Source organism: Ovis canadensis, chromosome 16, assembly GCF_042477335.2.
Source record: "Ovis canadensis isolate MfBH-ARS-UI-01 breed Bighorn chromosome 16, ARS-UI_OviCan_v2, whole genome shotgun sequence".
Lineage (NCBI taxonomy): Eukaryota > Metazoa > Chordata > Mammalia > Artiodactyla > Bovidae > Ovis > Ovis canadensis.
The window spans coordinates 26,505,680-26,531,341 of record NC_091260.1 but is presented as its reverse complement, the minus strand read 5'-3'; the positions used below and the strand labels follow the sequence as shown (position 1 = coordinate 26,531,341).

The 25,662-nt window shown below is 35.6% G+C and overlaps 1 protein-coding gene across 15 annotated transcripts in view; it reads left to right on the top strand.

Moving 5' to 3' along the window:
* Positions 1 to 25,662, top strand: part of ERBIN (erbb2 interacting protein) — a 128,139-nt gene that overhangs the window by 100,372 nt on the left and 2,105 nt on the right. For 2 of the 15 annotated variants that reach the window (XM_069556270.1, XM_069556269.1), the window contains exons 18-26: positions 533 to 718; positions 4,111 to 4,225; positions 6,337 to 6,520; positions 8,210 to 9,752; positions 13,677 to 13,820; positions 16,400 to 16,513; positions 18,900 to 19,109; positions 20,184 to 20,276; positions 20,763 to 20,837. In XM_069556270.1, coding sequence (XP_069412371.1) covers positions 533 to 718; positions 4,111 to 4,225; positions 6,337 to 6,520; positions 8,210 to 9,752; positions 13,677 to 13,820; positions 16,400 to 16,513; positions 18,900 to 19,109; positions 20,184 to 20,276; positions 20,763 to 20,837 — 2,664 coding nt within the window. The remainder of the gene's footprint in view (positions 1 to 532; positions 719 to 4,110; positions 4,226 to 6,336; positions 6,521 to 8,209; positions 9,753 to 13,676; positions 13,821 to 16,399; positions 16,514 to 18,899; positions 19,110 to 20,183; positions 20,277 to 20,762; positions 20,838 to 25,662) is intronic. The other 13 variants (XM_069556276.1, XM_069556275.1, XM_069556279.1 and 10 more) reach the window with 10 other exon arrangements.

The window sequence follows — 25,662 nt, the reverse complement described above, 5'->3', positions numbered from 1 at the left end:
GTTCATGGTTATAGAAATACTTTTTCCTCGGTAATATTGATCTATTCTACCCAGTTTTCATTTTAAATGTAATTACTATGACAGATCATTGACGTTTCCCTAGGATATTTCCGAAACCTACACAAATCCCTAAATTGTGTGTTCCTTTAATGAACTTTCCCCTCTGCATCTGTATCACAAAAACAGAAGTTTTATTCTGTCACTGAAGTTTCTATTCATTCCACAAAGAGCAGGAAAAAATGGAGCCTTCCTGAGTTTGCACATTGCCAAGTGACTCACTCAAAAATACCAGCTTTGCCCCTTCTAGGATGAAACGGAACCTTAGCTAAATTATAAAGTTCAGTGTGGCTCATGGACCTTTGTGACTGCCTGTTCCCTCAGTGAGCATTTTCTCTCTCGGTGCTACAGATTTCTGTGTTTAAAACTTCTTCAATTTACCCATAATAGGAAGATACTTTTAAATTTTCCTCTGAACTTTAATGCACTAATAGGTGTAAAGAATGTGAGTTCTTTTATCTTTTCTTTTGCTTAGACTTCTGAAAGTACCACTCCAGTAAGAAGCAAAGCTGATGAAAGAGAAAAGTTTATGATAGGAAACTCTATACAGAAGACCAATGAACGTGAAGCTGAGATCAGTTCTGGAAATCTGCCAGTGACTGCAAATGTGAAAGCCTCTGAGAACTTGAAGCATATTGTTAATCATGATGATGTTTTTGAGGTATGGCTTTATGATTATTCTGGAGTAATGTTAAATGATAAGAATTTAACATTTCATTGTTGCTAACTAAAGGTAGGGGATACCAATAGCAGAAAATATGCTAATATAGTTTGCCATTGAGGAATTTCATAATATTTGTTTTACCACTCATTTATCACTTAAGCTTCAACACTGGAGTATAGAGGTTATAAAAATTTTGACTATTTAAATTAGATTGTGGCAGTTCTAATTCTGTAAAATTTATAATAGCAATTGATTTAATCTCAGTAACTTAAAAATGAAAAAGTTGCTGTTGGTTTACCTAATAATAATTTTACTTATTTAGACATTTATCATTGTATTTTTTTTTCTTGAATATCTGAGACTTTTTAAAGAGAGTTTTCCTTTGGATCAATAAAAGCTTTTTTTTTTTTTAAAGCAGCTTTATTGAGGTATAACTCATATACTATACAACTCACTCATTTAAATAAAGGGTGCAGTTCAGTGGCTTTTAGTGTGGTGAAAGTTGTGCAGCCCTCACCACAAACACTTTGAGAACATTTGTATTACCCTAAAAGGAAGCCGTGCTTCTTAGTTGTCTCGCTGCAACCTCCCTATCCTCCTCCCCAGGCCTGAGCGCCTGGTAGTCTTTGGCCTCTGGATTTGGCTGTTCTTGGCATTTCGTATAAATGTAATCATACAGTATGTGATCTTTGTAACTGTTTCTTTCATTTAACATAATATCATCAAGATTATTCATATTGTAGCACATATCAGTATTTCATCCATTTTTTTAAATGTCTGTGTATTTCATTGTCATCGTCCATTATGAACATTTGAGTTATTCCCACATTTTGTCTCTAATGATGAGTGAGGTTCCTTTGAATATTTGTATACAAGTTTTTGTGTGGATATATATTTCCTTTCCTCTTGGATATAGATTATACCCAAAGAAAATGCATCCTCTTTCCTCTAGAGTTGAATTGCTAGATTGTATGATAACTCTCTGTTTAACTGTTTGAGAAACTGCCAGTTTTCCAAAAGTGATTGCACCATTCTACATTTCCCTCAAACACTGCTGGAGGTATTAAGTTTTATAGAAATTTAGAAAGAGGTATTTTCTGGCTATAAAGAACCACAGATGCTTTAAGGTGAAGGAAGTGTTTAACTTGTATTTTGAAGTATTTCAGTTAACAGAAATAGGAGAATTGAATGAAATGTGAAAAGAATAATGAGAGCAAAAGAACCGCCTTTAGGAAATGGAGGAAAGAGCATTGGTCAGACCATCTGACCAAATATATCAGGGGGTATAGTTAATGAAATAAAGTTAGTAGAGTAGATTGTTTCCTGATAGCTATGCTGAGAAGTCTCGACTTAATGTTCTATACTATAGTCTTTGGGGAGCCACTGAATGTTTTTTAGTGGAATTATCTACATTAAACATAATCATTGTAACTTCCCTGGTGGCCTAGTGGTTAAGACTCCATGCTTCCAATTCAAGGGACACAGGTTTGCTCATTGGTTGGGCAGCTAAGATCCCACATGCTGTGGGGCATGGTGAAAATAAATAAATAAATAAATAATTTTAATTAAGAAAATAAACATAATCATTGGGGAAAAAATGCAGTAGCTGGGGGAAAGAATAAGAAAGGAAAGAATATGAGCAAACTGCAGGAAGATTAATTGACATGAGCAAAGGAAACAGAAAGGTGGTGGGAGATTTGGGAGACTAGAGTTCGCAGAAGCCCAGGTATAATATAGTCTCATGATGAAGAGGGTCTGGTCAGCACTTTAGATGCTGCAGATACCAAAAGGCTGAGATAAACCTCCTTGTCCTGTTACCTCACTCTTTGTATTCATTGTACCAGTCAAGTTCTGTTAATGGTAATAAAATTTCTCTCCAGTTCTTTTTTTTTTTTCCTGTACTAGCTATCACTGCCACTGCAGGACAGATGTAGTCTTTTTTGTTCAGGACTATTACTATACCCAGTTTTCTTTCTGCCAGTCTCTCTTTCCATAAACTTTTAATACCAGAGTTACTATTTTAAAAGATAATCTGCCTTGTGAGTTTCTAGCTTGGCAACTTTCAGTAATGACCAGCATGTACTTAATTGAGTTCATACTCAGAGCATAACCTTTTACTATGCAATCCAGTCTGCCTTTTCTGTCTCTCCTGTCCCTTTTCCTAAATTTCAGCTTCATGGAGCTGACTTGCCATACATTTTCTTATTTCCATGTTTTCCTCTACTCAGAATATTACTTACTTCTTAACTTACCCTTGAAAACTAAACCCAATTTACATTTCTCTCCCTTAACTACTTAACAGTCTAACTCCATAGTAGTACAGTCTGGAACAGGATTGGCAGACTATGGCCTGTTTCCCCAAGCTGGCCCACTGCCTATTTTTATATGGCTTGCAAGCTAAGAACAGCTTTACATTATTGAACATTGAATAAAGGTCAAAAGAAAAAGCATATTTTGTGAAATATTAAAAATTAGATGACATTTAGTTTCACTGGCACACAGCCATGGTAATTTGCTTACATATTGTCTGTGGCTACGTTTGTGCCACAGCAGCAGGATTGGTTGGTTGAAACAGAATGTGTGGCTTGCAAAGTATAAAATATTTACTGTCTGGCCTTTTTATTGAAATAGTTTTCTGATTTCAGTTCATATTTTATTATGACACTTAAAGCACTTAGAAATCTTAGTATTTTTAATAGAATACTGTTTTAAGACCTTTTATTTATTTTCATTATATTAGTTAAAAATAAACTGCAGATGATCTGATTTTATGTCTGTTATATACAATGTTAAAATCTTTCTATTAATACCTGTTGACAGCAGAGTCTCTGTGTGTGTGGTAATAGCACTCAGTGGTAAATTGCATGGGACAGTTGCCAAATATCAGAGAAAAAAATCATGGAGAGTAATTCAAACTGTGCAGAAATTGCCATTAATTTATCTTGGTGGAAGAGCATCTCAGTCTTTCTGATTCCTTGGAACCTGGTGATCCTTGAAGGAATAAATTTAAGAACTAGGAATACAGTTTTTGTTAGAGCATCTTCACTAAACTGAGTTTTTCACCTGCAGGGATTGTGTTTTACTCATTTTTGTTTCTCTGGCACTTGATATAGTACCAGCTACATACTGATCATTAATACAGTTGAATTAAGGACCACACAGAAAATTTATACCTGAGACACTTTGGTGTAGTATTAATAATTTCCATAGTTTTATTGCCATGTCTTGAAAAATTTAAGTCACATACTAGTTTTATTCAGTTACCGTAAAAAGGTTTTATGCCTGTGTCAAGTATTTTCTCTTTGAAGTTCATATAACTTAATATTTATTCATTTAAAGAAACCAAAATTTATTTTTGTGAATATTTTTCTCTTTTTTCTTTAAATTAGGAATCTGAAGAACTTTCTTCTGACGAAGAGATGAAAATGGCAGAGATGCGACCACCATTAATTGAAACCTCTATTAACCAGCCCAAAGTGGTAGCACTTAGTAGTAACAAAAAAGGTTAGATGTCAAAAGAAAGCTCACTAAAAACAGAAATGGACTGAATAAAATCTATAATTTTTTTTTTCAAATAAATTTCACTAAATGTTACTATGTTGTTTAAAATACTTTTCAGAAGCAATTTTTAAAACCTGTCTTTGTAAAGGGTCTATTCCTTGTCTCTCATTTTTAAAGAAAAATCTTGATGGATCTCTTCCTTCGTTCATGCACGTTTACTTACATGACATGGATTTTTTAGGCAGATAAGCCTAGATTATGATTCCCTCTCTACCACTTGTTTGCTATACAATCTTTAAGCTCCTTACTTTTGTCCATGTTTATATGTCTAACTGGGCTTCCCGGATGGTACTGGTGGTGAAGAACCCACCTGCCAGTGCAGGAGACATAAGAGATGTGGAGTTGATCCCTGAGTCAGGAAGGTCCTCTAGAGGAGGACGCAGCGACCCGCTCCAGTATTTTTGTCTGGGGAATCCCACGGACAGAGGAGTCTGGTGGGCTACAAGTCCATTGGGCTGCAAAGAGTCAGACATGACTGAAGTGATGTAGCATGCATACATCTAACTAGACATACAGTGAAGCTAATGAAAGATTTTGAGAATTTCAAATATATTAGGTTAGTGTACTCAGATCTAGCAAAGTACCTTATGTATAACAGATGCTTGTTGTTATTTCATCTGTTAAGGAACTTTTTTTTTTAGCATACCACCTCACCCCCACCTAACATAGAATCTCAGACTCTTAGAAATGAAAGACAACTCGCAGAGTAGCTATCCCTTCCTTTTATCCTTCCCTTACTCTTCTCCACCAAATATCTGAAAATGTCTACATTATCTCCACTGGATAAATTATGTCCACATTATTTATCCAGTCTGTACCTTTATGTCATTGATGAAACTTACTGGCAACGTGCCCCTTTACAGGATAGCTTGGGGTTTCATAATAATGGTACTGATATTTGTTACTAATTGTTACTTACTATGCTAAATAGTTTCCATATTATTATCTAATTGTCACAGTTACCCCATGAGAAGGAAGCAGGAGAATATAAATAGGAGAGAACTTAAGTGCCATGTAGTTTAACAGTATCTTAAAAATTCAGATTCTCAGACCCAAACACCTTAAAGCAGAAGTTATAGAGCCCCATGTGCTACCATGCCTGTAGGGTTGTAAACATACTAAGTTATTATCTTTTTATCACTGCTTTTAAAAAATGGTGCTTTTTATTACTACCTACCTATAGTGGACTATGAATATTATCTGTTTGTTTATTTCAGTTCAGTTCAGTCACTCAGTCGTGTCCAGCTCTTTGCGACCCCATGAATTGCAGTATGCCAGGCCTCCCTGGCTATCGCCAACTCCCGGAGTTCACTCAAACTCATGTCCATTGAGTCGGTGATGCCTTCCAGCCATCTAGCATCAGAGTCTTTTCCAATGAGTCGACTCTTCGCATGAGGTTGCCAAAGTACTGGAGTTTCAGCTTTAGCATTTGTTTATATAGTTGTTGCAAAACCATCTCACGTATTGAGAATTCACTATTCATATATAGTTCTTTGAAATGATATTAGAAAGGGGAAAGCTGACCTTGGGAAAATTTCTGGATTTGTGTGGTGTTTCTTTTTTGGTTAACTATGCTGCTCATTTTTATTATCAGAATAGGTGAAAACAATTCCATACATGTATGAAATCATTTATACCCCAGATAGTAAGTTTATTGAGGTTGTGAACTATAGTATATATTTCTTACTGTTACAACTTTTTAAAACTAAATTCATGGAAAACAATATTCACTAAAATGGCCTAAAATGCCCTTAAAAACATTATGTGATAACATTTGTGTCAATTTAAATCAGATTCTGGGTAACTCTATCGTCGTTCATATTTAAAAAAAAAAAAACTATAGGTATCACTAAAAACTAACTGAAGGTATCACTACTTTTAAATTCTTGAATCTTTGTATGTATTAGGACTGAATTTTCTGAGGTGAGCATCTGGTTATCTTCTGTCCATATAATTCCTTATCTTATATATTGAACCAAGACAATATAAATGCCATTTGTCATTACTGGAAATTCTTTGTGGCTTTATCAGTAGCTTAATTTTTTTTCTTACAGATGATACGAAGGATACAGATTCTTTATCAGATGAAGTTACACACAATAGCAATCAGAATAACAGCAACTGTTCTTCTCCATCTCGGATGTCTGATTCAGTTTCTCTTAATACTGATAGCAGTCAAGATACCTCACTCTGCTCTCCAGTGAAACAAACTCACATGGGTATTAATTCCAAAATCAGGTTTGTGAGCATATTAATGAGATAATTTATTTGTATAATACATAGAGATGGCAAGGCAAATAAATATATGCTATTTATATTATTAAATATATATTATTAAAACATAAAAGACTTTGCAAATTAATATTATAGAAGTGGTTCAGACAGTATGTAATTTCTTCCCCAGTTTATTTACTAATTATAATTGCTTAGCTTTTATACATTTCCCTGGATTGGGAAGATTGGCTGGCAGAGGGCATGACAACCCACTTCAGTATTCTTGCCTGGAGATTGCCCATGAATGGAGGAGCCTGGCGGGCTACAGTCCATGAGGTTGCAAAGAGTCGGACAAAACTGAGTGACTAAGCACAGCACAGCACATACATTTTCCTCTTAGTCTTTAAAATGAAAAGACTTAAAATATATTCTAATTCTCTTCATTAAAAGGGTGAACAGTTCTATAATGTTTTTTAATATAGCCTGTTTAGAATAATTCAGGTTAAAGGGTTATGCTTGATAGAAGGATTTGGATTACTGCTGAATCCAAAACTTACTGTATGGATATTGTTAACTGATTTTTAGAGTTATACAATACTTAAATTCTGGGTATATTTAAGTCAGATTTTTGTATATATCGATTTGCTTTACTTTAAAAGGAAGATGAATTTTATGTCTCACATTGAGTTTTTACTCTTATGTAGTTGTATTTAAGATTAATCACTTATACCCTTCTGAATTTGAGGCTAAAATCTAGTGTGGTAAAATATTACTTTTATAACCTCTTGGATATTAAAATAATGGTTAATTTGTTGAAAAGTAAAATTTGATATCATTGGCAAGTAGTTCAGTATTTTCTAAATCATGTGTTTTGTAATGAAATAAAGGCTAAGAAAGGGATATAGCCATACCTTCTTTGGTTGTATTTCTAATAACATTCTCTATTATCTAATCAGATCAGTATTAAAAAATATTTGTTGAAATGTAACTTGCATATTTACACAAAAGAACACAAATATGTTTTCATATTATCAACTAGAAATAAAATATCTTTTATAATTTTGGAATGGCATGTTTTATAAATATTTGCCAAACACAATGTGGTCACTTAAGAGAGTAATTAGATTTAGTTTCTCGTTTGAGCTTCATACTTTGCAGATCTTTGAGTGATCGTTTAGTTCTTTGTATAATTTCCTTATATATATTTGGATCTAATAATACATACTTAATTGATCAATACTGTGAGGTTTTGAATTATTCATAAAAATATTCTGTGCTCTTACTCATCTGTTCAACTTATTGACCTTGTCTCCATGTATGTGTCTATCTTTCAAGCATGTCATATTTTAGAACATTCATGAAAAGGTATAGCAGTAGAAGAGAATTATTTCATTATAAAATATGCACATTTTTCTCCATTGTTTAGCTCTATTAAACTGTATTGTGATACAGCGATTATGATAGTGGCAATAATTAATCTTATCTGTGCATTTTGATTAGTATGTTTTACTTGTCTCTATTTAATATAAATCTCTATTATTTGACTGTTACAATAATATTTTAAAGTTACATGCTTGATACTAAATGTCTTTTATCTGTGACTCCCATCAACACTCTTATCTCTGTGTATCTATACAGTAGGTAGTTGTTAATGTTCCCCATGACTAAAAACTGGGCTTTATGATGTTTGTGATAAAATTATCTTTCTTTTAGGCAAGAAGATGAAAATTTTAACAGCCTTTTACAAAATGGAGATATTTTAAATCATTCAACAGAAGAAAAAATCAAGGTTCCTGATAGAAAAGATTTTAACTTACCTGAGTATGATTTGAATATTGAGGAGAGGTTAGTTCTTATTGAAAAAGGTGTTGACTCAACAGCCACATCTGATGAATCTCAAAAATTAGACCATATCAATATGAATCTAAATAAACTTATAACTAATGATACATTTCAACCAGAGATAGAAAGATCAAAGACACAAGATACAGCGCTTGGAATGAGCTTTTTAAGCAATAATGCTAAAGGAGAAGCTGAGCACTTGGAAAATGGAAACAAGTTTCCTAATGTTGAATGCATAAATAAGGTAAATGGACATTCTGAGGAAACTCCCCAGTCTCCTAGGAGGACCGAACCACATGACACTGATTCTTCTGTTGATGTGGGTCATTCTAAAAGCACTGAAGATCTGTCCCCTCAGAAAAGTGGGCCAATTGGATCTGTTGTGAAATCTCATAGCATAACTAACATGGAAACTGGAGGGCTAAAAATCTATGACATTGTGAGTGATAATGGACCTCAGCAGCCAAGTGCCACAGCTAAAGTAACATCTACTGTTGATGGAAAAAATATAGTCAGGAGCAAGTCAGCTACACTTTTATATGATCAACCATTGCAAGTATTTACTGGTTCTTCTTCATCTTCTGATTTAATATCAGGTGCAAAGGCAATTTTCAAGTTTGATTCAAATCATAATCCTGAGGAACCAAATATAAGAGGTCCCACAACGAGCGGCCCACAGTCTATGCCTCAGATGTATGGTCCCCCACAGTATAATATTCAGTACAGCAGCAGTGGCACAGTCAAGGACACTTTGTGGCACTCCAAGCAAAATCCCCAAGTAGATCCTGTCAGTTTTCCCTCACAGCGCTTTCCTAGATCAGAGAGTACAGAAAGTCACAGTTATGCTAAACATTCTGCCAATATGAATTTCTCTAATCATAACAATGTTCGAGCTAATACTGGGTATCATTTACACCAGAGACTTGGTCCAGGAAGACATGGGGACATGTGGGCCATCTCACCAAATGACCGACTCATTCCTGGAGCAACTCGAACTACAATTCAGCGACAGAGTAGTGTGTCCTCAACAGCCTCTGTAAATCTTGGTGAGCCAGGTTCCACGAGGCGGACCCAAGTTCCTGAAGGAGATTATTTGTCATACAGAGAGTTGCATTCAGTGGGACGAACTCCTCCAGTGATGTCAGGATCACAGAGACCTCTTTCTGCACGAACCTACAGCGTTGATGGTCCAAACGCCTCAAGGCCTCAGAGTGCTCGACCCTCTGTTAGTGAGATACCAGAGAGAACTATGTCAGTTAGTGACTTCAGTTACTCACGGACTAGTCCTTCAAAAAGACCAAATACAAGGGTTGGTTCTGAGCATTCGTTACTAGATCCTCCAGGAAAAAGTAAAGTTCCTCATGATTGGCGAGAACAAGTACTACGACACATTGAGGCCAAAAAATTAGAAAAGGTAATTAAACATGAATTTTTCATTTGCCTCTTTATGAATTTACTAATTTTCCTTTAAAATTTTTGGCATACTTTGTTTTTTAAACAAGATTAAATAAGATACTCTGAGTTATTGAATACATACTTACTATATTCTAGAAGTTTTTCCTTGGTAGTGAGATTAGAGGTCCAAGTTGAGAGTTACCCAGACTCAAAATAGTTGCGAGAGTGATAGGAACTTCTTTCCTGTTACTCCTTAATGTTTTCTAATGGGCTTACATTCTTCTGTGTATCTTAGATTGCGCCGCACATACTACAAATAATACATGTATATACATGTTTACCTCTGTTCAGTATTTCCTGACTTCCTGCTGATCTATTAATAATTAATTATGTAAATATGTGTATAAAAACAGCAATTGACTATATAGTTAACAGAATAACGCAAAATGTATTATAAATGTATATCTTCCCCCTAAGATTTTTTTCCCAGTTCGTGTTGTATAACTAACACTGTCACTGACTCCGATGGCTTCTGGCATGGCATTTACTATTGACTTTCCTATATTGCATTTCTAGCCTATTTGAACTCAGGTGTCTGTGGCTGTAATATAGTTAGGAGATTGTTAAATAACTTAAGCTCATGTAGATGAGCTTTTATAACTTTGGATATTACTTTTTTGAAAAGAGAAATGTTTTAAAAAATTAACCTTAAAACTAATATATTAGGACAGTTCTGTGGCCCAAATATATAAGGCATATTCATTCTGCAAGATTCAGCTTCATGTCTCTCAGCAGATTTTACCCAAGAATTATTACAGCTTTGTTTATTGATATAAGATGTTTTTAAAAGGAGCTAAGTGTATAGAACTTCAGTAAATTCTTTAAGTCAAAATGTTTGGAAATCAATGCCTAAAATAAGGATTAATACCTTATATCAATTCACAGTGAACCTTTGTTTATAATAACTAGCTCTTTTAAATTCTGTAGCTTTAAATAACTGAGCATCTATAGCATTAGGAACTTCATTGTCATATATCCATCTTGTTTCAGCTGTAATTCTGTACATTCTGTTGAGGCTCTTGAATTTGTGTGCTTTATCTGAGGAATTTGGAGCTTTCTTAAGTAAAGGAGTAACATAGCTGTGTTATAAATGAACTTCTGGTGATGGTGTGGAACTGGATTTGAGGAGGAAGAAGCTATAGCCATAGTTATAGTTAAGTTGATTGAGTTATGAGACTGTCTGACAGTCCTGAGAATAAGTAGAAGGAGAAATGCATCAGTGGAATTGAGACAAAAAAATAAACTCAAGAGGCAGTTCTGAGATAGACTTTATAAGGGTTTTCTCTGATGGGAATATTCCTGTAATCATTCATTGAGGAAGATGGATTAAACTTGAGATTGGTCCCTTGAATAATTATTTTTTGGGGAATGCCATTAACTAGATATTGATGAGGAATAGTAGATTTGGAGGACTAACGAGTTTGGTCACCTTGATGTTATTAGTTGACATCTCAGATGGCTGTTCTCCACTACTTTCCTGTCTGTCGGAGATTGGTCTGGACTTTAGTAATCAGGAAGCAAGGATGAGCCATCTCATTGTTCCTTGTACTTTTCTGCTCTTTATGTTTAGAATTTACTATATGATTGCTTGGAGAATACATGACAGTAGTTTCCCAGTTGTGCCCACTGGTAATTTAGAGATGAGAATCAACTCATTGAAATTAGGAAAAAGCTTTAGAGGACACAGGGCAACATAATTTAGACCCCAGACTTGAAAGCATTGGCTGAAAATGGTGGAGGGTTACGGGAGATCTCTGTTCCTCTGCATCTCCCCCTCTCTTCCTTAAACATAATTCTAATGGCATGATGGGCATTTGAAAATTCTCCTCAGGGGATTTCACAATGCCTGCCCTACCTCTAGAGGAAAAGGTGCTGCTCTGCCCAGCTGGGAGTTTAATAGTAAAACAGTAAGCAATTAGTCATTGAAGCTTACTTGGCTTTTTTAAGTAGTAACCCCTTCTTCCCAACTTCACCAAAAACTGTACCTGGAACACAAACATAGAAAATAGATCTTACCTCAGAAATCTCAAGACTGACTGAATTAAACATATCAACAGATATTGCAAAGGAATAAAACTGTGTAAAATTATTCCTAATGTCAACATTTGCCAGTATTCCTTATTATATTAAAAACTGATAAGCACTCCATGTGATTAGTACAACATGATGATTTCCATTTTTACTTGCTGTTATACAACTATTAGCATGTAGTAAACAATGTCCAGGACATGTGTTCAGCACTTAATTGAACTTTGCACAATGTGTTGATGTGTTTGGATAAGGTGCAGTTTTATGTGGATGTCTCTGTACAGGCCTAAATTCAAAGTCAGACCTATTCCTAACTTGTAGCCTTCTTTCTCAGTGAAATATTTATAAAAACCTCATATATGTTCAAAGATGACAGCAAAGACTTTGTTCCAAGATTAATATATTATTAAAAAGAGTCAATCAGACCACTCAAGTTAACATGTAAAACTGTGTTACAATGCATGGACGTGTGTTTTTTACATGTTTCTGTGTGATTATGTGTATAATTTATTTTTACTTTTTAATCAGACGTTTGGGGAACCTATGAATTGCCTCTGCCAAATCTTATTCTTTGTGAAATGCTTTGAGAAAGTACGAGCCTGGTCTATTCAGCTTTTTCCTTGGTCTCTACTTTAGAATTCACAAAATACCTAAATTTGTTCATTGTAGTTTTATAGATTCTTTTCATTCTGAAATGTCATATTGTTTCTTTGTATAAGAGATCAACTTCATAATCTGGAGAAAGTAAATTCTTCCTAAGAGTAATACAGAAATGCTTATTATGGCCATAACAAGCGTTTGTGTATTTCTTACTGAGAAGCCATGTTCAAAATGAGGTTTCTCTTGGTTTGACCATCAGACCTTCAGTGTTTAGGGACATGACTAAAAGCATCCACATGTGAAAGGACTATTAATAGTGAACTCCGGGAATAACCAAGCAAGAACAGGAAGAATCAGGCAGTGCTTTTATTGAAGTACATTGTTCAGGCAACTCTGGGATTGGCGATTAGGCATTTATGTAAACTCAGTCATGGAAGGCATCTATCAGTGAAACTTGAAGGCTTCTTCAAGGTTAAACAGCAGAGCCACTACTGACTTCAAAAAATACAGTCACCTTTAATATCTATTTGAATGGGAAAAGAGTTTTGCATGTTCATTTTCTAGATTTATTGGAATTTTTTTTCCTGATAATTGCAGAGCATTAGGAGCCTTTTAAATATTATACCCTAAAAGTCTGTGTGTGTGTTAAACTTTTCTTTAAGACATTTTTTAAGTGTGAAAGGTAATTTTTATTAGAAATTACAAGAGCCAAGTATTTTTTTGCAAATACATTTTGTGCTATATTATATATATTTAAACTCTCCATTTACTTAATAAGACAATTTCTATAGAATGAAACATTCTCTCTATAAAACCATTTTGAGTTAGAAATAACTGAGTGTTGGTAAAGTTTGTCTTTACAAAGAAATTAGTTTGTATTCTGTGTAACCATATACATACAAATACATCTGGATGTGACATCAATTCCTATTTTCTGATGAACTTCTAATAAGATAGGTTAGAAGTAAAAAATAATAGCCTAAGAGCCAGCTGTATGTTTGCACTTTTTCTTTTTTGGTGTTTAAACATGTAAATGGTTGGGTTTACATATAATTTATGTGTGTATACATATATGTTTTCATGTAAATATATGGTAAATGGTGCCAATTTCTTTCAGTGTCTCTGAAAATTCAGTGTTGCATGGTATTCCTGCGTGATCTGGGGGTTACTTGTATATATGTCTATGTGTATAACGTGTCTTGTGAATTTTGCATGCTACACTAATCTCTGTTAAATCTATCCCCTCTTTATTCAGAGCATGCTGTCAAGGTCCTTTAATTCCAATTTTACTGCTGTAAGCAACTTTCACTATGGCAGCTCTAGGGATCTGCATGGCAGCCAGGGCAGTCTCGCCTTGAGTGTTGCAGACGGAAGAGGTTCTGGTGGGCACACTTTTCGAGTGAGTACCTGCAGTAGATCAGTACTTCAGTACATAAATGAGAAAGAAGCCCACATTTCACGTTACCCAAGTGTTATTGACCAGAGTGTTTGAATATCCACTTGCATAACAAATCACCTGCCACAGGCATTAGTTTCTGCAAGAATCCCTGGGTCAATAATGTGTTAACAGTTCTAGAAAATAAATCTGTACTGTGGGTTAAATACCTTGATTACCTCCCAGTTCTTCCATGGCTTAGTTGTAAAGCTCTGCAAAGCTGATTTAGGCTTTACCTCTTTAAGTTTCAGTGGTCATAACTAAAGGTGTAGTCAGCTCTTATTTATGTAAAAAGGGGTGAGCAATAGGAGTTGAAGAGGTTTTTTAAAAATTCTTTTTCTCTGCAGTGCTCTCTCAAAATTAGCTTGCTTTCCCTAACTCAGAGTTTTAATGCTGTGCCATGCATAATACATAGAGGGGTTGTAGGAATTAGCCTCCAATTAAAATAAATAAATTTAAATTAAAAAAATAATTTTCACTTTAGTGACTGAGAGTTGGCAAATAAATACCTGGAACTAAGTTTAATCGTAATTTGCAGAATATGATTAAATGTGAGGCAGGAGAGATTGCAATAAGTACCAGTGAAAAGGCAAAACCCAAATCCATTAACACCCACCTAATCATTTGTGGGAAGAAGGAAGGTTTATTCTTAATGAAAGTTAAGGGTAGGAGATAAGAAGGACAGAAAAGGAGAAAGAACAGAATAACTCTGGCTGTTATAAAATTTGTCTTTCCATAACAACTTGAGGTGGTAGCATGACCTCTAAGTAAATATTTCCTCTGCCCTTCCATCCTGAAAAGACCTTTCTCCCTTTGTAGAGCTTATTCTCTCCCACATAGTTTTATTTCCATACTGACCCTGCTTCTGGGTCCTTTGCTTTTGACTTGAGCGTCCCCTTTCTTACCACCCCCTGTCCCCTGCTGCTGTTTCATACACTCCTGGCTTTAGTCTGTTGTTCTCTCGGATAGAAGCAGTATCCGGGGTTCACTTTGCTCTGCCTGGACCTCACTCATCTTGCTGTCCTCTGTCACCTGCTGCCACTGGGTTTCTGTGTTACACGTTAGTGGCAGCAATCGTTTTGTAACTTAGCAGTCTGAAACAGGGAGAGAGGAGATGATGGCTAGTAAGCCCTGCTTTTCTGGTGCTCTTTCTAGCTGAAGCCACGGGGTTATTAACTCAGGGATAATCTTTATAGTCATCTAGAGCAATTGTTTTTTACAAATTCTTGATCAGTAATATCTTTTGCTTGTTATTATTAAATTCAGAGTCTTTGAGTCTTGCACTTCAGCTTTTTCATCTGTAATGTACTTGTTCATTTAAAGATAGAGTTGTACATTCACACTTGAGTTTAAACTTCAAGCTGTGAGTTAAGTTGATGATTACACATTTCTGAAAACACATCTCAAAAATAGAAAAGGCAAATAAAGTATTCACTGTATAAATACACAAAATCAGATCAAACTACATCTAAAAATACTGAGCCAGGACTTCCCTGGTGGTCGTGTGGTTAAGACTCCAGGGAACTAAGCTCCACATGCTGTACAGCACAGCCAAAAGAAAAACAAAACAACAAAAAACAAACAAAAACCCACTAAGCCATAATTTGAACTAGTAACAGACTGCACATGATAGCTTTGTCACAGATATGGTTCCTAAGACTAAATTACAAACACTTAGATTTGTATGTATCCTGTGGCATATAATAATGAAGTAGATTTCACATTATTTTTCAACATGCTGATACATTGAGTTGGGCAGAAAGTTTGTTTGGGTTTTTACATAACGCCTTTTGTAGTAGTTTGCATATCTGTGTTGCCAGCCATAACACTTTTCTGAAGGTAACAATACTGCTATTTATCAGAATCTGTTTAGTTTTCTAAAACAAAGCTTGGTGTGTTTAGAACTAAATTAAGGTGAAAAATAGGCACATAAGACTGTATATTTATTGATATTGCTCATCATTAAGAAGTAAATCCTGGATGACACTATGCTGTTAAAAGAACAGCAGTTAATTTTTTTCTTTTCAACTGAAACTTTTTGCTGTACTCAACAGGAGTACATATATTTTAGCTGCTCTTAAAATTTGGCCTCTTAATTTGGATTAATAACTAAACTTATTGCTGCAAATGTTAAAAGCTAGGTATTACTTTAAATAAAATCATAAAAACATCATAAAGGAATATCTTAACTATATATTCAGATGTACTTTTTACACATTATAAGAATAAACATTTTGCCACGTAACTTTGAAAGACTGTTAAAGGTACTAATTTTTTTCCAGTTTTAGAGATATAACTGACATATAACCTTGTTTTAGTTGAAGGTATACATCATGATGGTTTGATGCATGTATGTATTGTACAGTGATTACCACAATAAATCTAGTTAACAGCCCTTAGAAAGATGCAGTTATGATGGTAAAGTTTGATTCAGTTCTTCGTCTTTCCATTGTCTAGCAGTATCTCCTAAGTGTCATCACTGTTTTGGTTTCACATCTTAAAGATCATTATTTGTTTATTTTTTATTTCCCCCTTATTTGAAGCATCCCCAGACATCTTGTCCAGGAGATCCTTGTCAAGATGATATATTCATTCAGCAGAACTACCCATCAGCTACACTTAGTCACACAGATGTTCTTCCAGACAGCCTGATGAAAGTAGGTGCTCAGGGAATGAAGTAGTATCTGTGAGCTTACTGTGTTTTACAGCTTTTCAACTAGAAATATGTTTTAACACTGAAAATGCTTTTGCAAGGACCTTTCCTGCTTGATTAGTAAGTTTTTTTTTTAAGAATTGAGAAATAAGATATAAAATTTCACTCTGCTGTTTCTTAGTTAAGATATAAAATTTCACTCTGCTGTTTCTTAGTTTATTCCATGATTTTGTCCACACTGAAGAATCATTTTGTTAATTTTGGATTTCTGTAGTATCATCTTGTCTTTTGAATCAAAGGCTTTTGGGCATTCCTGATGGTGAACTATTTGGAGAGTTAAAAATGAACCTGTCTTAAGTTCGTCATTGGATAATGAAGGCATTTTAACAGATAATACTTCTAATGTAACTGGAAATCACTTTGAAAGACTTTTATATATGATAAAATAAATGATGGTTATAGTCTTATTACTTTTAAACTAAAGCATCACTCATTTAGAGAGTACTTTTTTGTCTCCAGTGCTGGATACATAATTCTTTTCTTTAGTATTTTCCTCAGTTGTTCTTTTATCTTAACTAAGCCTGTAACCCTAGTATAACCAGATATAATTGTGAAGCACAGTTATATAAACTTTTGCATTGTCCTTAAGAGTAGGAACCCACCCGTTTAAGTTTGCACATATTTATTTATTTTACCCTTTTTTGGCTGCTTTTCTTGTAATTGAGCTCTCCTATCCAGTTTCTTTTTAATACCATTTTGTAGTTTTGGTTACCGAGTTTGTCTTATGTGTCTTATTCTCCTGAGTTATCTGCTAATCATAGTTTAGTATATTCCATGGCTATGTTTAACACTGATGTAGAATGTCAAGTATGCCTAAGTTCTATGTGTCAGGGAGTCTTAAGAATGGGTCAGAAGTAGTTATTGTCTAGAGTATTCTTCCTAGGAGAAAGGTATTCAATCTGCCCATAGGAGTAAGTTGTATTAGCATGGAGAAAAGCAAATGCTATCTGCAGAGTGTGCATAAAAAAACAGCTGCAGTCTCATGGACAGAGGAGCCTTGAGGGCTATAGTGCGCGAGGTTGCAAAGAGGCAAAAACAGCTGAACACACACACACAGTATTTAAGCGCTCCTGGACAGATTAATTGCTTCAAGTCTAGTGACCAAGTGGTAAACAACCACAGTTTAAAAAACAGAGAATACAGGACCTCTTTCTCCTCTAACCAATATAAGATTTGTGGTAGAGGGTTATCTTTGTGCCTTGTCATAAAATACCCAGACGTCATTTTTACTAAATTCTTAAGTATAATACAGTGAACAAGAGAACTCTCTGTTTAAGTAAAAATATTCTTCACCAAAACCATACTTCGTATTCCTCAGCATGATGCACATAAATAAATCAATAGTTCTGAAATTGTTGTCATAATCTTTTCCCAAACTTTTCTACTTTGGGTAATTTTAGGGAAATGGGACTCAAATAATTTCCCTCACAGTTTTTCTGTAATTTCCTTGTGGGTTAATAGTTAACAGTGAAGTTTTGAATGATTGAATAGCTTTAATATATTTATTTCCTCTTCTATGCAAAAATCTCTTTATATGCATATATTTGTAATGTAAATATAACCCTTTTGTTTTCAGATAGATTCCTCACACTAACAGAATAAGCTATTATCACATTTCCACAAAGGTTATTTTTAAGTCTAAAAGACAAGAGTCTTTAAAACAAAGATAATTCTTTTAACAGCAACAGAATAATCTGGACTTTTTTGTTTAGTCTGTGAAAAGTAAAATGTCAAGGTTTAACTTTTGTGGCTCACGTTTTATGGAATTAGTATTTAGAGAGTTTAAAATTTTATAACTTGAGACACACACACGAAAGGAATGAATCAGTTTTCTGTTACATTGCTGGACTGGCTTTTTAATTCTGGAAAGGAAAGAACAGAGGTAGAAGAATATACTCAGATTATGAAAAAATTCTACCACAGAAAACAGCAAATGCATCTTTTGAGTATATGTGAGATACTAAGTATAGGAAAAGATTCCCTTTTAATGGCTTACTTAAATTCTAAAATTTTGGCATACTTTATCATTTTAACACTGGGTTACGGTTACAGAAAAGCAAACAATTTTAAATGTAGATGTGATTAATTTGAAGCTTTAAAAGAGTGAATCTATCAGCAAGCATCAGGCAGACTTAGAATTAAGACATTAACAGGGTTTTTCTTTTCCTTTTAAAAGTGTAAAATCAGAAAAAAAAATGGCATACATGGCGTGATAATGTGATTTAGAATGTTAAATTCAAGTGCTTTTGTAATGCTCCAAGAAGAAAATCCAAATATTTGTTATAAGACATTATTATTGGTCATTTTAAGACACTTCATGTTTTTCTTAGATGCCTTTGAGTAATGGACAGATGGGCCAGCCTCTCAGGCCTCAGGCAAATTATAGTCAAATACATCACCCCCTTCCTCAGGCATCTGTGGCAAGGCATCCCTCTAGAGAACAACTAATTGATTACTTGATGCTGAAAGTGGCCCACCAGCCTCCATACACACAGCCCCATTGTTCTCCTAGACAAGGCCATGAACTGGCGAGGCAAGAGGTAAGAATGATCAAGACTATTTGGAATATGAGACTAAGCTTTTAATGTATTTTATAGGTTATTTAATTATAGCAATAAATCCATATAGAATTTTAACATAGTTTTTACCATTTTAATAGTTTGGTTTTCATGTAGTTTATAAGGTATTAAACTTTGTGGTTTAACTTGACTGTGTGATTCCCCCGCCCATTCTGATAAATTGACATAGGATATAGCGTTGAGGGCATGATTTATTTTCCCTAAGGTGGTTGTTTTTCCAAACTGGTTGATGATGTTCCAATAATCAAGTGTTCTTCAGGAATATAAATAGTAGACCTTTAAACTTTAAGGGCGTATTATATCTGCTAATTGCTATTTGATACTTGGTTTCTGAAACTGGACTATAGTCTCCAAAGAGCTTTGAGAATTAAATCTTAGAAACTACTTTCAAAGTCAACAGTCATATATTCATGTATTTTGATAGTTTATTAATAAAATAATATCGTTAGAAACTTAGAGAAATGTATCATTCATTTTGTTTTAGTTTCTGGAGAAAGAGAGTGTTTTACAACAAAATTTAGCTCTTGCCTGTTTTTCTATAGCTTGATTGTAAAAATACCAATTGATCATCAATCCTAGCTCCTTTAAAGGGTATAAACAGATTAAAGAAAGAAGTTAGCCTCCTAACAACCACCCAGGGATCTTTTATATGTCTTATGAAACATAGTCAGAAATACTATGTAATTTAGATGTTTGCAAATGGAAATTGATGATAAAGTACATGTTTTGTGTGTATGCTCTATGTCATTAGAGTCTGTGATGTCCAAAATATATAAAGTCAACAGTAATTGGTTGTATAATCCTCATAAGATAGCAATAGATTGATTTAGGAGCTATGCTTTATAATCTTAGCTGTGCCTTTAACTCACTAACTCATTAACATATTATTTCACATTGTAATTTCATTTCATCTGCCCAAGTGTTTATTTTTGGTGAATTCTTGCATATTTATGTTTTCTTGAGCTTAATTTACCATATGAATATCATTGTAACTTTTCCTGATACAGCAATAAGTTTATTTTTGTGTTAACTCAGATTCGAGTAAGAGTTGAAAAGGATCCAGAACTTGGATTTAGCATATCAGGAGGGGTTGGGGGAAGAGGAAACCCATTCAGACCTGATGACGATGTGAGTTTTGTTTATATACCCTTGAAATGCCCATTAATTTTTATTCACTAAATTAATGCCTTTTATGCATAAGTAAAAATCTAACAGATATTTATTTAAATCTAGATAGACGTCACCTTATGATTTCCCTGTTCAGCTTTTAGTTTTGAAATGTGATCGCTACAAATTAATTGTTTGAGGAATATAAATTTAACTCCAAAATATTAATGTTCTTTATATTGTGAAGTGACATTTTAATTGTTAATACTTTTCTACACATCTATATATGTACTTTTTTATCACTTTGACAAAAAATCACTGTACTACTGTAAGAATCACCAGAAGCACAAATAACATAGCATTATCACAGTATTGGAGAAGACAGGGAGAAAACTTGTACCACAATTCAAATATTTGCATACTATAAAAACGATTGCTCCTTGGTACTCTTCTTTTTATGCATACTTCTTTCCAATAAATAATTATCTTTTTTTGTTGTTATTAAAGGGTATATTTGTAACAAGGGTACAGCCTGAAGGACCAGCATCAAAATTATTGCAGCCAGGTGATAAAATTATTCAGGTAACTTAAGATACATCTTTCATTATCTTCTTTTCTTTTCTTTTTTTAAAATAATATCTGAACTCATCAAATGCCAGATTAGAAAATAAGCATTTTATGAAGTTATCTTTAGATATTTGTGATTGAACAGAGGCATTCTTATAGGCTACTCTCTAGTGCTTTCATAGCTTAAATACTTCTGCCTTATACCTTGAAAAATCATACTAATAATTTTAAAGACACCTTAGCAGTTTTGAAATATATCCTAGCCTTTTGATTAAGTTTATGAATGTCGTTGTCCAGCCGTGTCCAGCTCTTTGGGAGCCCATGGACTGCGGCACACCGGGCTTCCCTGTCCTTCATCATCTCCTGGAGCTTGCTCACACTCACGTGCAGTAGTCAGCGATGCCATCCAACCATCAATGGCAAGAGCAAAGTTGCGCAAGTTACGAATGTTAGCTTGTTCTAAAATAAGATGAGAAAGAATCCCTTTTGTGTGTTATGAGAATTAAAAGATTTAATTTAAGAAGTACTGAGAGGCATTTAGAACTGTGTATCTGGTGTAGAGTAAGACCTCATTAAATGTTTAACCTATCACAAGAAGTATAGTGTTCTTGCTCTGATGGCTCCTGGGCAAGTGGGAAGACTGGACCTCAACCTCTCCTCAGTTCAGTCATTCAATCGTGTCTGACTCTTTGCAACCCCATGGACTGCAGCACACCAGGCCTTTCTGTCAATCACTAACTCCTGGAGTTTACTCAAACTCATGTCCATTGATCAGTGATGCCATCCAGACATCTCATCCTCTGTCATCCCCTTCTCCTCCTACCTTCAACCTTTCCCAGCACCAGGGTCTTTTCAAATGTGTCAGTTCTTCAAATCAGGTGGCCAAAGTATTGGGTTTCAGCTTCAGCATCAGTCCTTCCAAAGAGTATTTAGGTCTGATTTCCTTTAGGATGGACTGGTTGGATCTCTTTGAGTCCAAGGGACTCTCAAGAGTCTTCTCCAACACCACAGTTCAAAAGCATCAGTTCTTTGGTGTTCAGCTTTCTCTATAGTCCAACTCTCACATCCATACATCACTACTGGAAAAACCATAGCTTTGACTAGATGGACCTCTGTTGGCAAAGTAATGTCTCTGTTTTTTAATACTGTCTAGGTTGGTCATAACTTTTCTTCGAAGGAGTAAGTGTCTTTGAATTTCAAGCTGCAGTCACCATCTGCAGTGTTTTGGAGCCCAAGAAAATAAAGTCTGTCACTGTTTCCACTGTTTCCCCATCTATTTACCATGAACTGATAGAACCAGATGCCATGATCTTCTGTTCAGTTCAGTCGCTCAGTCGTGTCTGACTCTGCAACCCCATGAACTGCAGCACGTCAGGCCTCCCTGTCCATTACCAACTCCTGGAGTTTACTCAAACTCATCTCCATTGAGTCAGTGACGCCATCCAACCATCTCATTCACTGTCGTCCCCTTCTCCTCCAGCCCTCAATCCCTCCCAGCACCAGTCTTTTCAAATGAGTCAGCTCTTCACATCAGGTGGCCAAAGTACTGGAGTTTCAACTTAACATCAGTCCTTCCAGTGAACACTCAGGACTGATCTCCTTTAGGATGGACTGGTTGGATCTCCTTGCAGTCCAAGGGACTCTCAAGAGTCTTCTCCAACACCACAATTCAAAAGCATCAATTTTTTGGCGTTCAGCTTTCTTTATAGTCCAACTCTCACATCCATAAGTAACTACTGGAAGAACCAAGGCCTTGACTAGACGGACCTTTATTGGCAAAGTAGTGTCTCTGCTTTTTAATATGCTGTCTAGGTTGGTCATATTCCTTCCAAGGAGTAAGTGTCTTTTAATTTCATGGCTGTAGTCGCCAACTGCAGTGATGGCTGCATCTCTACCATCTGGAACCCAAAAAAATAAAGTCTGCCAGTGTTTCCACTGTATCTCCATCTATTTGGCGTGAAGTGGTGGGACTGGATGCCATGATCTTAGTTTTCTGAATGTTGAACTTTAAGCCAACTTTTTCACTCTCTTCTTTGACTTTCATCAAGAGGCACTTTAGTTCTTCGCTTTCTGCCATAAGGGTGGTGTCATCTGCATATCTAAGGTTATTGATATTTCTCCCGGCAATCTTGATTCCAGCTTGTGCTTCTTCCAGCCCAGCGTTCTCATGATGTACTCTGCATAGAAGTTAAATAAGCAGGGTGACAGTATACAGCCTTAACGTACTCCTTATCCCGTTTGGAACCAGTCTGTTGTTCCATGTCCAGTTCTGTTGCTTCCTGACCTGCATAAAGATTTCTTAAGAGGCAGGTCAGGTGGTCTGGTATGCCCATCTCTTTCAGAATTTTCTGCAGTTTATTGTGATCCACACAGTCAAAGGCTTTGGCATAGTCTATAAAGCAGAAATAGATGTTTTTCTGGAATTCTCTTGCTTTTTCGATGATCCAGCGGATGTTGGCAATTTGATCTCTGGTTCCTCTGCCTTTTCTAAATCCAATTTGAACATCTGGAAGTTAACAGTTCACGTATTTCTGAAGCCTGGCTTTGGGAATTTTGAGCATTACATTACTAGCATGTGAGATGAATGCAATTGTGTGGTAGTTTGAGCATTCTTTGGCATTACCTTTCTTTGGGATTGGAATAAAAACGCACCTTTTCCAGTCCTGTGGCCGCTGCTGAGTTTTCCAAATTTGCTGGCATATTGAGTGCAGCACTTTCATAGCATCATCTTTTAGGATTTGAAATAACTCAACTGGAATTCCATCACCTCCACTAGCTTTGTTTGTAATGATGCTTTCTAAGGCCCACTTGGCTTCACATTTCAGGATGTCTGTCTCTAGGTGAGTGATCACACCATCGTGATTATCTGCGACATGAAGATCTTTTTTGTACATTCTGTGTATTCTTGCCACCTCTTAATATCTTCTACTTCTGTTAGATCCATACCATTTCTGTGCTTTATTGAGCCCCATCTTTGCATGATATGTTCCCTTGGTATGTCTGATTTTCTTGAAGAGATCTCTAGTCTTTCCCATTCTGTTGTTTTCCTCTGTTTCTTTGCACTGATCAATGAGGAGGGCTTTCTTACCTTTCCTTGCTATTCTTTGGAACTCTGCATTCAGATGGATATATCTTTCCTTTTCTTCTTTGCCTTTCGTTTCTCTTCTTATCCCAGCTCCTTGTAAGGCCTCCTCAGACAATCATTTTGCCTTTTTGCCTTTCTTTTTCTTGAGGATGATCTTGATCACTGCCTCCTGTACGATATCATGAACCTCTGTCCATAGTTCATCAGATACTCTTGTCAGATCTGGTCCCTTAAATCTATTTCTCACTTCCACTGTATAATCATAAGAGATCTGATTTAGGTCATACCTGAATGGTCTAGTGGTTTTCCCTACTTTGTTTAAATCTGAATTTGGCAATAAGGAGTTCATGATCTGAGCCATAGTCAGCTCTGGGTGTTTTTGCTGACTGTATAGAGCTACTCCATCTTTGGCTGCAAAGAATATAATCAATCTGATTTCGGTGTTGACCATCTGGTGAATGTTGAGTTTTAAGCCAGCTTTTTCACTCTCCTCTTTCACTTTCATCAAGAGGCTGTTTAGTTCGTCTTCGTTTTTTGCCATAAGGGTGGTGTCATCTGCATGTCTGAGGTTATTGATATTTCTCCCAGCAATCTTGATTCCAGCTTGTGCTTCTTCCAGACCAGCGTTTCTCATGATGTACTCTGCATAGAAGTTAAATAAGCAGGGTGACAATATACAGCCTTAACATACTCCTTTCCCTATTTGGAACTGGTCTGTTGTTCCATGTCTAGTTCTAACTGTTGCTTCCTGACCTGCATACAGATTTCTCAAGAGGCAGGTCAGGTGGCCTGGTATTCCCATCCCTTGACGATTTTTCCATAGTTTGTTGTGGTCCACACAATCCATGTCATAGTCAGTGAAGCAAAAGTAGATATTGTCCTGTAACTCTCTTGCTTTTTCGATGATCCAGCAGATGTTGGCAATTTGATCTCTGATTCCTCTGCCTTTTCTAAATCCAGCTTGAACATCTGGAAGTTCATGGTTCACGTACTGTTGAAGCCTGGCTTGGAGAATTTTGAGCATTACTTCACCAGTGTGTGAGATGAGTGCAATTGTGTGGTAGTTTGATCATTCTTTGGCATTACTTTTCTTTGGGATTGGAATAAAAACACCTTTTTTCAGTCCTGTGGCCACTCCTGAGTTTTCCAAATTTGCTGGCATATTGAGTGCAACTCTTTCACAGCATCATCTTTTAGGATTTGAAATAGCTCAACTGGAATTCCGTCACCTCCACTAGCTTTGTTCAGTGATGCTTCCTAAGGCCCACTTGACTTCACATTCCAGAATGTCAGGCTCTAGGTTGGTGATCACACCATCGTGATTATCTGGGTCGTGAAGATCTTTTTTGTATAGTTCTTCCGTGTATTCTTGGCACCTCTTCTTAATATCTTCTGCTTCTGTTAGATCCATTTCTGTCCTTTATTGTGCCTCTTCTACCACCCTTGTAACTTGGCAACCTCAGCTTCACCGTAGTGTGTATACACTCAATGCCATGTCTGACACTATGTCTTAGACAAGTGCTTCCTAATACCAGGATTGCTACATAAGAATCATCTGAAAAAGTGGACAAGATCCAGGTTCCTCGGTCCTACCTTTAGAGCTTTTATTTCCATAGAGATGGGGTGGAGCCCAGGAGTGTAGATGTTGTTTTAAATTGCCAAAATGATTCTTATTTTCTGCCAGATTTGTGGACTACCTGGCAGAAATTTAAATGTGCAAACACAAATTATTATGAAAACAATTTTTAAGTCTTT